Source organism: Leuciscus leuciscus, assembly GCF_965113295.1.
Source record: "Leuciscus leuciscus genome assembly, chromosome: 22".
NCBI lineage: Eukaryota > Metazoa > Chordata > Actinopteri > Cypriniformes > Leuciscidae > Leuciscus > Leuciscus leuciscus.
This window is the reverse complement of record NC_138746.1, coordinates 1,438,907-1,451,406: the sequence shown is the minus strand read 5'-3', so window position 1 is coordinate 1,451,406 and position 12,500 is coordinate 1,438,907. Positions and strand designations below refer to the sequence as shown.

The following is a 12,500-nucleotide window of genomic DNA, read 5'->3' as shown; positions in this document are numbered from 1 at the left end:
CCCAAATCGGTAACACTTTATAATAACTGCACGCTATTAATCATTAGCTAAGCATTAGTAAACAGTTAATTCATCATTTATAAAGCATTAATACACATTAATAAGCAGTTTATAAATACAGCTATAAATGCTTTTTGTAGTAGTGCTCAGTTCAACTATGTTTGTGAGCTCATCTAAAGTGAGGACTAGTTATGCCTTATAAAGCATTTATAAAGGAGATTTAAAGACTCAGTTATCTTCTAAACAGAAAAAGGAAACAAACACACACAGTGATACAGAACATAGAAATAGTTACAGCCTTTAAATCTCCTTTATAAATGATTTATAAGGCATAACTAGTCCTCACTTTAGATGAGCTCACACACATAGTGAACTGACCACTACTAAATGCTTTATAACTCCCTGAATTAACCCTGAATTACAGTAGAAATACATGTTAATAAAGCATTTATTAACACACTAAGTAACTATTACTATATGTCTGAATAATAAGATGTATGAATATACATTTAAATAATTTATTAATCATTTACTCACACTTTCTAAGTGATCTTATGAACCACTGACAACTCCTAAACAACCGGTTTGTAAATACTTTATGCAATACTTTATTTAAAAATGATAAATTGACCATTAATAAAGTATGAAAATACAATTATTAATCACATTATAGATATGCTTTTAAATCAAGAATACAGCATTTATAACTGTGTTTATAAACTGCTTATTAATGTCTATTAATGCTTTATAAATGATTAATTAACTGTTTACTAATGCTTAACTAATGATTAATAGCGTGCAGTTATTATAAAGTGTTACCTACAAGTCGTACATATTGTAGCTTTAAAACAATAACCGATTATCATTTGTAGTAAACACTGTATTATTGCATGAAAAAAATAAGCATTTTGATTTTGTGTTTGCAGTTGTTGGATGGCGTGGGAACCCAGTCTAGGAGCGTTTTACGGTCCGGTGGCCTTCATCCTCCTGGTGACCTGTGTCTACTTCATCTTCACCTTCATCCAGTTACGCAAACACCCGGAGAAGAAGTACGAGCTGAAGCCCGTGAGCGAAGAGCAACAGAGACTAGCCGACGTCCACCAGAACGAGCCGCGAGCCGAACCCGGTCAGTGTCACGGCGGATGCCCGGGTCTCATCAACCCCTCGACGCTAGCTAACGAACACTCGTTTAAAGCTCAGCTGAGGACGACGGCCTTCACGTTGTTTTTATTCCTCACCACGTGGACATTCGGTGCTCTCGCGGTTACACAGGGTCACTTTCTAGATATGATCTTCAGCTGCTTGTATGGGGCGTTTTCCGTCACGCTCGGGTTATTCGTGCTAATTCACCACTGCGCGAAACGTGACGACGTGTGGCATTGCTGGTGCGCGTGTTGTCCGGGACGCCGCTTGAACGCTAACAACAAAGCGTGTCACGCACACAAATCCAACGTGAACGGAGACATGCGACACTGCCATTCGGATTCAATGTGTCCGGGGAAATCAATTCTGAGCCATTCGCATTGTGCGTGTCAGAATCATAATCACGTGACTTGCTTGACGCCGGTGTCGCCGTGTTGCGCCGCGCTTCAGCTTCTCGATGACGAAAACACGCCTCACGTGCTTCTCCACGCCGATCCCGAAGGATACCGACCCGCCGTGCATCTGCACCGCTGCGTGAAGCCCGTCAGGACTAAAGCGAGACGCACACGAGAACTAGCTTTTCGGATTCCCTCGGATGGCGCCAGTGCTAGCGCGCATAGCTCGCGCGCTAACTCCCCGCACGACCACATCTGCCACCTCGCTCACGACTCCTGCCATCATCATCATCATCATCACGTGTGCTGCGCTAAAGACGAGCTCCTGAACGAGACGTTTCTATGCGGCTGCGGGAAGACGGCGGAGGACGATCTGCATCACGCACACATCGAGCTTCACGCTCGCACACACTCGCTGGCCAATCAGAACGGGCTCCTCAAGGGGAACGCGCTGTACCCGCCCGACGGCACGGGGAATATACGCACCGGACCCTGGAGGAACGAAACTACCGTGTAGTTCCAGGGATCCATCCCACTCTAGGATTTAAGAAAGGAACTTTTTTTTTTTTTAAGTACCATCACAAGTTCTGTTAGCGGTTCTCCTGCGGTGTTCGTTGTACAGGATGTTAGCGTCGGCTCCGCGGAACAACGAAACACAGGGGCCTCGTTTATAAAGACGCGCAAAGAATGATCCTAAATGTGAACGTTTGCGAAAGTTTACTAAGCTAAATGTTTTTGTTTATTTTTACTTATGTAAATGTATGTGTATATATATATATATTTGAAATTATGAATTAGTACAATGATACTATATGAATTATTAATAAGTACAATGATACTAACTGTGATTATAGGACGGTTTATGAAATGTTCCTATAAACAATTTATAATGGTCCATATGCACACAAAAAAATCCTTAATTTTTTTAAATGTATATTTTAGATTTTCACGTAAATGTATGAGTAAGAAGATTCTTATAAAAATTTGTTTTTTCAGGAAATAATTAATTCGCTGTCACAAATCCGTTAAAAATGTTGCTCATTTGAGCATATATAATAATATAAATGCTTATTTATATTCCCTAATTTTTATTTATTTTTTTACATATTTTTTTAGATTTTCACATATATGTATATATACATGTGTAAAAGAAAAAATATCTTAGAAATATTTTTATTTTTCAGGAAATAATCATTAATTAATTCATCACAAATCAGTTAAAAAATATTGCTCATTTGATCATAAAACAATATAAATGCTTATTTATATTCCCTATTTTTTTACCTATTTTTTTAGATTTTCACATATGTATATATACATGTACATGTATGTGTAAAAAAATCATATAAATATAATTTTTTCAGGACATAATTATTTCTTAATTCATTATTACAAATCAGTTAAAATGTTGCTCATTTGAGCATATATTAATATAAATGCTTATCATGATTGCCTATTTTATCTGTACATTTTCATATTGTTGTATTGTTTTAATTACTGCTCAGTTTCTGCCTTCATAAATCCTGATTTGTTTTTGACATTTAAGCTCAGCTCTGTGCGTTTGATAACGAGGCCCCTGGTTTCACTGCAGCATCAGAGTTGGTGCACATGTTCACACTGCAGTTTAATCCGGAGTCACTTCACTTACTGGAGTTTAATGTGGTTCTTACTTACAGAAGTGGCAAACAAATGTGTTTCTGTGCAGCCTGTACATGAACATTGTGTTCTGAGCTGGTGCATTTATCACTACAGGTAGTTGTGTGTGTGTGTGTGTGTGTGTGTGTGTGTGTGTGTGTGTGTGTGTGTGTGTGTGTGTGTGTGTGTGTGTGTGTGTGTGTGTGTGTGTGTGTGTGTGTGTGTGTGTGTGTGTGTGTGTGTGTGTGTGTGTGTGTGTGTGTGTGTGTGTGTGTGTGTGTGTGTGTGTGTGTGTGTGTGCGCGCGCGTGTGTGTGTGTGTGTGTGTGTGTGTGTGTGCGCAAACGCAACCAAGTTTATGTAATGAAAAGAAGCATTTCAAAGGATTTTGCCATATATTTATTTTCATAGATGTATTGAGAGTCCCTCGAATGTCTGAATCATTTCTGAGAAAAACATGAAAATTCACCAGCAATTTTAAAGCACTCATAGTCCATCAGCTCAACATGTTTAATATATACTGTGAATATCAACTAGCGAAAACTTAGTAATACACAAACGAGTCCTGCTTCTGTCTTTCTTCTGTTCTGCCGGTGAAATCTGCGACGTAATCAGACGAAGCTTCGTTCCAGATCCTAGTGAGCTGCCTATCTAGACAGCATTTTAAGGGAACCTAAACATAAGGCAACATCATATGCATACTGTTCATCGTAGAGCTCATTAAAAAATGCCTCCAAGATGATGAACGAAATGTAGATTCTATCTTTTTCTTTCAAGACTGAAAAGTATTGATGTAAAACACTCTATTTTCCCCATTATGTGTGTGTGATGTGTGTTTTTATGATTATTACAGTACTGTGTCTGCTTAGAAACGTACTAATTCAGACTGTATTTTATGAAAAATATTTAGGCTTAAATTTAAGATTTATCTGTTTGAATTTGCATATAAAATTTCCATGCATTTGGATTTACACAGATTTAACATAAACTAATAAAATGATGCATATTTGTCAGATTTCTGTAATAGCACTAATAAACTGAATGTGTTTTAAATGCACATTAACCAGGTTTATATATTTATCATCAATAAATCCAAATTTGTTTCAATCTCATACATCGTAACTAACTGAAGATCACTTGTTACTCACCCAATCATATTTTAACCATCTTTTTATCTGAAGAAATGTAATTGTTTTCACAACGAACAGATTTATTCTGATTCTAAGCCATTAAAATTAATGCATTTTGAAATATGATCATGTAATAAAAGCAAGATGCAGATATTTCGTAATAAACTATGCCATGGTTTTTTTATTACAGAAATCTGACCTGTTTTATTAATGCATGACTGACAAATATGAATCACATTAAGTTTATTAGTTTGTTAAATCTGTGGGAAACACTTTACTTAAAGCCTTTATGTATAATCCATTATAAAGGTATTCATAATGTATGATATAATGCATCTAATTGTATCCAAAGTTAAAATGCATTATAATATTTGCTGATTCCTTGTCAAATATGAAATTGGTTTTAACGCATTATACTTTCTAAAGGCGTATTCAATTAATAGATAAGTATAACTGTGGTTCCTATTATTCATGAGATTATGCAATGCATTATAAGGTGCAATAAAAGGCATAATTAATGCATTAAAAAATGTTGATGATGCATGATATATAAAGGCTTTAAGTAAAGAGTTGTCAAACGTGTATAATTCAAATTTCATATGCAATTCTAATACATAAATGTTGAATTTGTGAGTCGGATCCGTGACGTATGAGCGTTCAGATGTGAAGTGGCTCACTGGGTTCTGGAGCGTCTCGTTCTGCTACAGATCTGTGCTGATTCTTTACTGTTTCTATGGTGAATCACTGTTCTGTCGTCAAGGAGACGTTGTTTGTGCAGGAACATCATCATTGTGGTACTAGAAGGAGAAATGACAATAATCTGATGCTTGTGTTTGATTGGTGAACGGTCGTCAGACTGAGGAAGAGAAACTGCTGGATCATTCATTCACACGCTCTCTTCATCATCTGATGTCTGTCCAGAACATATCCTGGTCATGTTTCTGTGGAAGCGTGTTTCCGCTGATGAATCAATCATAAATAATAAAGGTAATTGAGACTTTTTTTTTCTTTTCTTTTTTCCTCATCATTGTGAGTTTCTCAAAATTCTAATATTTTTCTAATAATTGCGAGTTTATATCTCAAAATTCGGACTTTTTTCCTCAATTCGGACTTTTTTCTAGTAATTGCAAGATTCTATAACAAAATTCTGTAATTTTTCCCCCACAATTCTATTTGTTTTTAACGCAATTCTGACTTTTGTCCCACAGTTCTGCCATTTTATCTCACAATTCTTTATCTCACAATTCACAATTCAGACTTTTTCTTCTTGCAAGTCTGATTCTTTCTCTCATAATTGCAAGTTTCTCAAAATTCAAATATTTTTCTCATTGTGAGTTTATATCTCAAAATTCTGACTTTTTTCTCACAATTCCGACTTTTCCGCCGCAATCTTCACTTTTTTTTAATAGTGAAGTGAGTTTATATCCCAATTCTGAGAAAAAAAAATTTAATTGTAGACTCACAACTCACAATTGCAAGAAAGTCAGAATTGAAAGATGTAAAGTCACAATTCTGAGAATTACTTAAAAAATTATGAGTCGCAATTACCTTTTTTATTCCATGGCGGAAACAAGCTTCTATATATTTCCCCCCAAAATCAAAAGAAAAAAATCGCCTCGGTTACGACTGTAACCTCGGTTCCCTGAAGAGGGAACGAGCGTTGCGTCGAGATTTGACGCTATGGGAACGCTTTGCGTGATGATGTCTTGAAGCACATGTAAAATCAGTCCAATGGCGTGGCGGTACGTCAGATGCGGTTGACGTCACGTACCAGGAAACTATAAAGCCTGCTTGAAAACAGAGAGCGGCAGCTTCGTAAAGTCTGAAGTAGCAGCTGACAGGCATGAAGGAGATATGGCAAGGTGACGCAACGCTCGTTCCCTCTTCAGGGAACCGAGGTTACAATCGTAACCGAGGCGTTCCCTTTCAAGGGAACTCACGTTGCGTCGAGATTTGACGCTATGGGAACGTCTATACCAACGCCACCATAGCTACAAGTGTCTGTCCTGTGTGAAATCATAAAGAGCAGCACTAGGATGACAGGACCTGAGACCCTGGTGTAGAGTCCAGGTCCAAGGAGTAAAACCTGGCAAAGGTGTGCGGTGAGGACCAGCCTGCCGCATCACACACGTCCTGGAGAGAAACTCCCGAAATAAGGGCCTTGGAGGCCGCCATACTCCTTGTAGAGTGCGACCGGACAGCCATAGGAGAAGGCTGCCCAGCCGCTTCATAAGCAAGCGAAATAGCCTCAACCACCCACTTGCTCATTCTTTGCTTAGACACTGGAGATCCCTTGTTAGGGGACCCAAAGCATACAAACAGCTGATCACTTTTACGCCACAGGGCAGCTCTGTGGACATAAGCGTCTAACGCCCGGACTGGGCAAAGCCAATTATTCGTCTCCTGGTCCGCATTCTGAAAGGGAGGACAGAAGGCCTGCAGAACAATAGGTCTAGCCACATAGGTGGGGACCTTGGGGATATAACCCGGTCTCGGATGCAGAAAAGCTTTAACCATACCCGGTGCAAACTCTAAGCATGACGGAGCAACCGACAATGCTTGAAGATCCCCTATTCTCTTGAGAGAAGAAATAGCTAGAAGGAACAGAGCTTTCAATGTCAAGAACTTCTCAGGAACCTCCTCAATAGGCTCAAAGGGGGCCAGGGAAAGGCCTTGCAGCGCAATGGACAAATCCCATGGTGGCACCCTAGAGCGAACTGCAGGCCTCAGCCTCCAGGTGCCACGAAGGAAACGAGATACCAAGGGGTCTTTCCTCACAGACATTCCACCCAAAGGAATGTGGTAAGCACCTATGGCCGCCACATAAACCTTTAAAGTGGACGGGGTCAGACCTGCAGTGAACCGGTCCTGCAGGAACTCCAGCACTGTACCAATTGGGCAGTTAACTGGGTCCAACCGACGGTCACTACACCAAGAAGTGAATACTCTCCACTTCAGGGCATAAAGTTTCCTCGTGGAGGGAGCTCTGGACTGTGGAATGGTTTCAACAACCTCAGTTGAGAGACCTGACTCTATGAGCTGGGCCCCCTCAGAGGCCAAGCCCACAGCTTCCACAGTTCTGGTCGGGGGTGAACTATCAAGCCCCCTGCTTGGGACAGAAGTTCCTCCTGACAGGTAGCTCCAAAGGAGGCCCGTCGAGGAGAGACAAAAGATTGGGAAACCATACTCTGCCCGGCCAGCGCGGGGCTATAAGAAGTAGATGGACCCCGTCCCTGCAAACTCTTTCCAGAACTCCCGGGAGCAGAGCAACTGGGGGAAAGGCGTACAGACGTAGCCTCGGACACGTCTGTACCATAGGATCCAGTCCCAGAGGAGCTGGATGCGTGAGGGAGAACCAAAGTGGACAGTGAGACGTCTCTCGAGACGCAAACAGATCCACTTGTGCTTGGCCAAACTCCCTCCATATCAGCTCCACCACCTCGGGGTGGAGCCTCCATTCCCCGGGCCTCAGCCCCTGTCTCGACAGAGTGTCTGCTCCTATATTCTGGACCCCAGGGATGTAAGCTGCCCTGAGTGACAACAGCTTCCCCTGGGACCACAAGAGGATATGGCGTGCCAGATTGCACAATGGGCGTGAGCGCAAACCCCCTTGGTGATTTATATAGGCGACTACCGACGTGTTGTCCGTATGTACTAGCACATGGTGTCCCCTGAGATCTGTGATAAAGCTCCTCAGAGCCCGGAAGACAGCTAACATCTCTAGGCGATTTCTATGCCATGCACGATGATGGTCTTCCCACAGACCTTGAGATGAGCGACCCTCTAGAATCACTCCCCAACCAGTGAGGGAAGCATCCGTCGTTAGCAGTTTGCGACGACAAGGAGCTCCCAACACTGGGCCTTGGGACAGGAACCAAGGTTTCTTCCACATAACCAAGGCAAGTAGGCATCGCCGCGTGACCTTGATTGTGCGAAATGGGTTGCCCCTCGGGGAAAACCCTCTGGTCCTGAGCCACCAATGCAGGGGCCTCATGTGCAGCAGTCCAAAAGGTATCACGTTGGAAGCTGCTGCCATGAGACCCAACAGTCTCTGGAACTGTTTGACAGTGAGTAGCTGGCCTAGCTTTACCCTTTTTACAGCTGCAAGGATGGACTCTATACGTGGTGGTGACAGGCGCGCCTGCATCGACACTGAATCCCAAACCACGCCTAAAAAAGTGGTCCTCTGAAGTGGAGAAAGCACACTCTTCTTGGCGTTCAGCCGTAACCCCAGCTCTTTCATATGGGCGAGGACGACATCTCGATGCCGAATCGCCAACTGATGCGACTGAGCTAAAATCAACCAATCGTCGATGTAGTTCATTATGCGAATACCTTGAAGGCGCAAGGGCGCCAGAGCTGCATCCACGCATTTGGTGAAAGTGCGGTGTGATAAAGCTAGACCGAATGGAAGGACTCGATATTGGTATGCTTTGCCCCCGAAAGCAAACCTCAGGAACTTCCAATGACACGGACGGATGGAAATATGCATCCTTGAGATCTATCGTGACAAACCATTCCTCGGACCTGATTTGCGGCACGATTTGTCTCAGCGTCAACATTTTGAACTTGAGCTGCATGACTGACTCGTTCAGAACTCGAAGATCTAAAATGGGACGCAATCCCCCGTCCTTCTTTGGAACTATGAAATACCGGCTGTAAAATCCGGTTTCCCTGTTGGAGGGAGGTACATATTCTATGGCCCCTTTCTCTAACAGAGTGTTCACTTCTTGTTCCATGACCAGAACCTGCTCGGAGTCCACCACTGTGGGAAGGACCCCCATAAACCGAGGTGGGTGTTTCTTGAACTGTATTTGATACCCATTTTCTACGGTCTGCAGGACCCATCAAGAAACATTTGGCAGTAGCTTCCACGCTGTCAAAGATTCTACTAGAGGTACCAGTCTCTCGAGACTGGCTTCTGGATTTTGTTGTTGTTGAGTAATCGGTTCGTCGCCCTGTAACGGCGCACCGGCAGGGAACGACTGAACGGACTGCTCTAACACCCTCCTCAGAGGGGGCGGGCATCCCGAGGCCACTACATTTCCGGGTGGTCCTTGAGATATGTGCTCGCTGGAGACCGCTGCGTACTGAAACACCGGAGGCGGCAGGGTTGGCAGAACGGTCCGAAGGGAGACGGGCACCGTAAAAGGAGGTGTTGACCACTGCACTTCGGGGGGGACTACCCTCATTTGTCCTGAGCCCTCGGACGTCAGGACTTTTTCCCAGCAGCCTTCTTGGCGGTAATAACGGTCCGTAGATCTGTTCTACCCCTCGAAGGTTGCTGGGTTTGAGCGTGCCTTCCGTGTCTCCGAGATTTCTGTGGGGGAGCACGGGAGGACACGCTCTGTTTTTGAGTGGCACGATGTTCAGCGCTCTTTTTAGATGAGTGAGGCTGCTCCCGCTCAGCAGCCTCATAAAAGGAACGGCGGGGAAGAAGTTTTTGAAGGGCGGCTGCCTGTTTAGAAGCTTCCTGAAACTTATCTACAGCACTATTCACCGCATCACCAAACAATCCCGAAGTGGAAACAGGCGCATCCAACAGAAAATGTTTTTCTCTATCTTTGATGTTACTGAGGTTGAGCCACAGATGCCTCTCAGTGGCCACCAGGGCTGCCATAGAGCGGCCGATGGATTTAGCCGTCTCCTTGGTGGCCCTGAGAGACAAATCTGTGGCTCTACGCAGTTCGCAAACCACATCGGGACCAATCCCCCCGCCCTCATCTAAATCACCCAGTAATTCTGCCTGGTAAGCTTGCATCAAAGACATCGTATGTAAACACGCTGCAGCTTGACCAGCGGCGGAATATGCTTTATTAACCAGGGAAGAAGTGACTCTGACTGGCTTGGTGGGTAACATAGGAGCCTTCAGGGAAGATGCCGTTGCTGGAGAGAGATAGCTCGCAAGCGTCTCCTTCACCCTCGGCATCTCCCCATAACCATGCTCTTTATAATTGGAAATTGTGGAGTAGTGTGATGTTTGTGCACTATAAACTCTGTATGACATGGGTTTCCCCCACGATCTCCACACCTCGGTGTGACGGAAGGCATCTGCGCTGAGGCTGTACACGAGATGGCAGAAAACGTTCGTCGAGCTTGCTTTTCAAGCAAACATCCTGCTGATCTTCTGGCCACTCAATAGATAGTCTTTCGACAGCTCTCGTCACAACCTCTAATAATTCCTCGAACGCATGAGACTGAGGTGGCGAATCCACAGACTCAGCGTCAACCCTAACAACATCCAACTCCTCAGAGCTGGACAATTGCAGTCTTGGTGCCTCCATCGGGGGGGAAGAAACCGCAGCGCGTGCTTCCGAACCCTGATGAGAGGCACTGGGTCTATCAGAAGGAGACTGAGATAAGGCAGAGCCCGTCTCAGCATCCACTGATAGATCCATTTGCGAACCCCAGGTCTGTGATCGACGCCGTGCCTCGGCAGCGGTGGGACCAGAGCCCTGGGGAACGCGATCCTGAGCGCTCTGGAAGAACGCCAGGCGGGATCGGAGCGTACGCAAAGGCAGCGCGTCACAATGCTCACAGCCAGCACCCTCGAGTGCTGACTGGGCATGCTCCTCTCCCAAACAAGCAACACAAAGGATGTGAGTGTCCCCACCCGTTAAATAACGCGGGCCGGGGTGCACACACAACCTATACTGCTGCTTGCTCGCCATACTGAATATATATATATATATAATATAGACAGACAACACCAAATAACGGGACAATTTCACATAGAGCGCTACTGAAGACACAGAAGCTGCCGCTCTCTGTTTTCAAGCAGGCTTTATAGTTTCCTGGTACGTGACGTCAACCGCATCTGACGTTCCGCCACGCCATTGGACTGATTTTACATGTGCTTCAAGACATCATCACGCAAAGCGTTCCCATAGCGTCAAATCTCGACGCAACGCGAGTTCCCTTGAAAGGGAACTATAAAGTTATAATATTACATTAAAAATATTTTTAAAAAATTATATTAGAAAATTATATTTTCATTAAAGAAAATTAAGCCTATTTTAGGACTATTTTAAGATGTATTGCTTTTATTTATTATTTTTAATTTTTATTTTTTGCATTGTGATGGGAAATGTTTTTAACTGCCTTGACATTACTTTTTCTTTTTTTTTCTTTATGAATTTAAATGTGACCTGGACATGTTTTGTTTTGTTAAGATTTTTCCAATTTACTTTTAAATTTGATTTTCAAATGGAAAGGTTTCCTCTTGAGGAACAGCAACAGGTTTGGCAGTATTTAATGCATCGCTTGACAGAAAAGCATAAAAGAGGGTTTAATTTCACGCGCTCCTGTTTCCATGCACCACAGATTGAGATAATAAATATTGAGAGATATTTAAATTGTGAGATGTGTGTGGATGTGGAAGGTTTTTCTGCTGGTTTATTGCTCAGTATCTGAGTTCATGCGTTTGATTTGTACAGTATGTTTGTTGTTTTAATGCATTTGTCCGTCTTTGTTACTGCAGGATTGTGGATTTACACTGTGAGATTTGCTGGAGAGAGTTCAGAAGCTGCTGTAATGACAGACAAACTACAATTATAACTCAATCCTGTAGAACTGTATGTCTGCACTCCTTTTATTCTTAATACTTCAGATGTTTGACTTTTAACAGCAGATTTTTACACTCAGTCTTGCCTCAAATATCAAATTATTCAGTGCAAGAGGTTGCACTCTCGTTTATGTCTATGCATTTCCAAAAAATGTCCAATATTTCATCAGCTGAACGTGATTTCTCTGTCCCGTAAGCTTCATTTTCATATCCTTCACATTAAACATGCCATCTACTGAATAATGTCCATAATTAAGAGTTAAATTATGCTCTGTGATGTCTAACTTGTGGCCAGAATATAGTTTGATTTGCTCTGAAGCAAGAAAATCATCCATATCTATAATTAAGCAGCGTAACGGCGTCATGTTTTTGTGGAGACCGTGATGCACTATCATTCAAAAGTTTGAGATTCATAAATAAATACATAAATAAGGAATGTGATAAATTGATCAAAAGTGACAGTAAAGGTATTTGTTACATGTAAAATGAATATTTCACATTTTTACTGTATTTTTTAATAAATAAATGCTTGTGTCTTGGTGAGCAGAAAATACTTCTTTCATAAAAAAATTCATTGATTCAAACTTTTGACTTTTGTGTATTCACAAAAACATTAGAATTTCAGATTTTAAAG

The 12,500-nt window shown here is 42.6% G+C and overlaps 1 protein-coding gene and 1 long non-coding RNA gene across 3 annotated transcripts in view; one reads left to right on the top strand and one right to left on the bottom strand.

Moving 5' to 3' along the window:
- adgra1b (adhesion G protein-coupled receptor A1b) overlaps positions 1-3,289 on the top strand; it is a 131,797-nt gene extending 128,508 nt beyond the window's left edge. For both annotated transcript variants that reach the window (XM_082153295.1, XM_082153294.1), the window contains one exon: positions 927-3,289. In XM_082153295.1, coding sequence (XP_082009421.1) covers positions 927-2,055 — 1,129 coding nt within the window. In that variant the 3' untranslated portion in view covers positions 2,056-3,289. The remainder of the gene's footprint in view (positions 1-926) is intronic.
- Positions 1-12,500, bottom strand: part of LOC309486292 — a 431,359-nt gene that overhangs the window by 307,131 nt on the left and 111,728 nt on the right. The window lies entirely within an intron of this gene.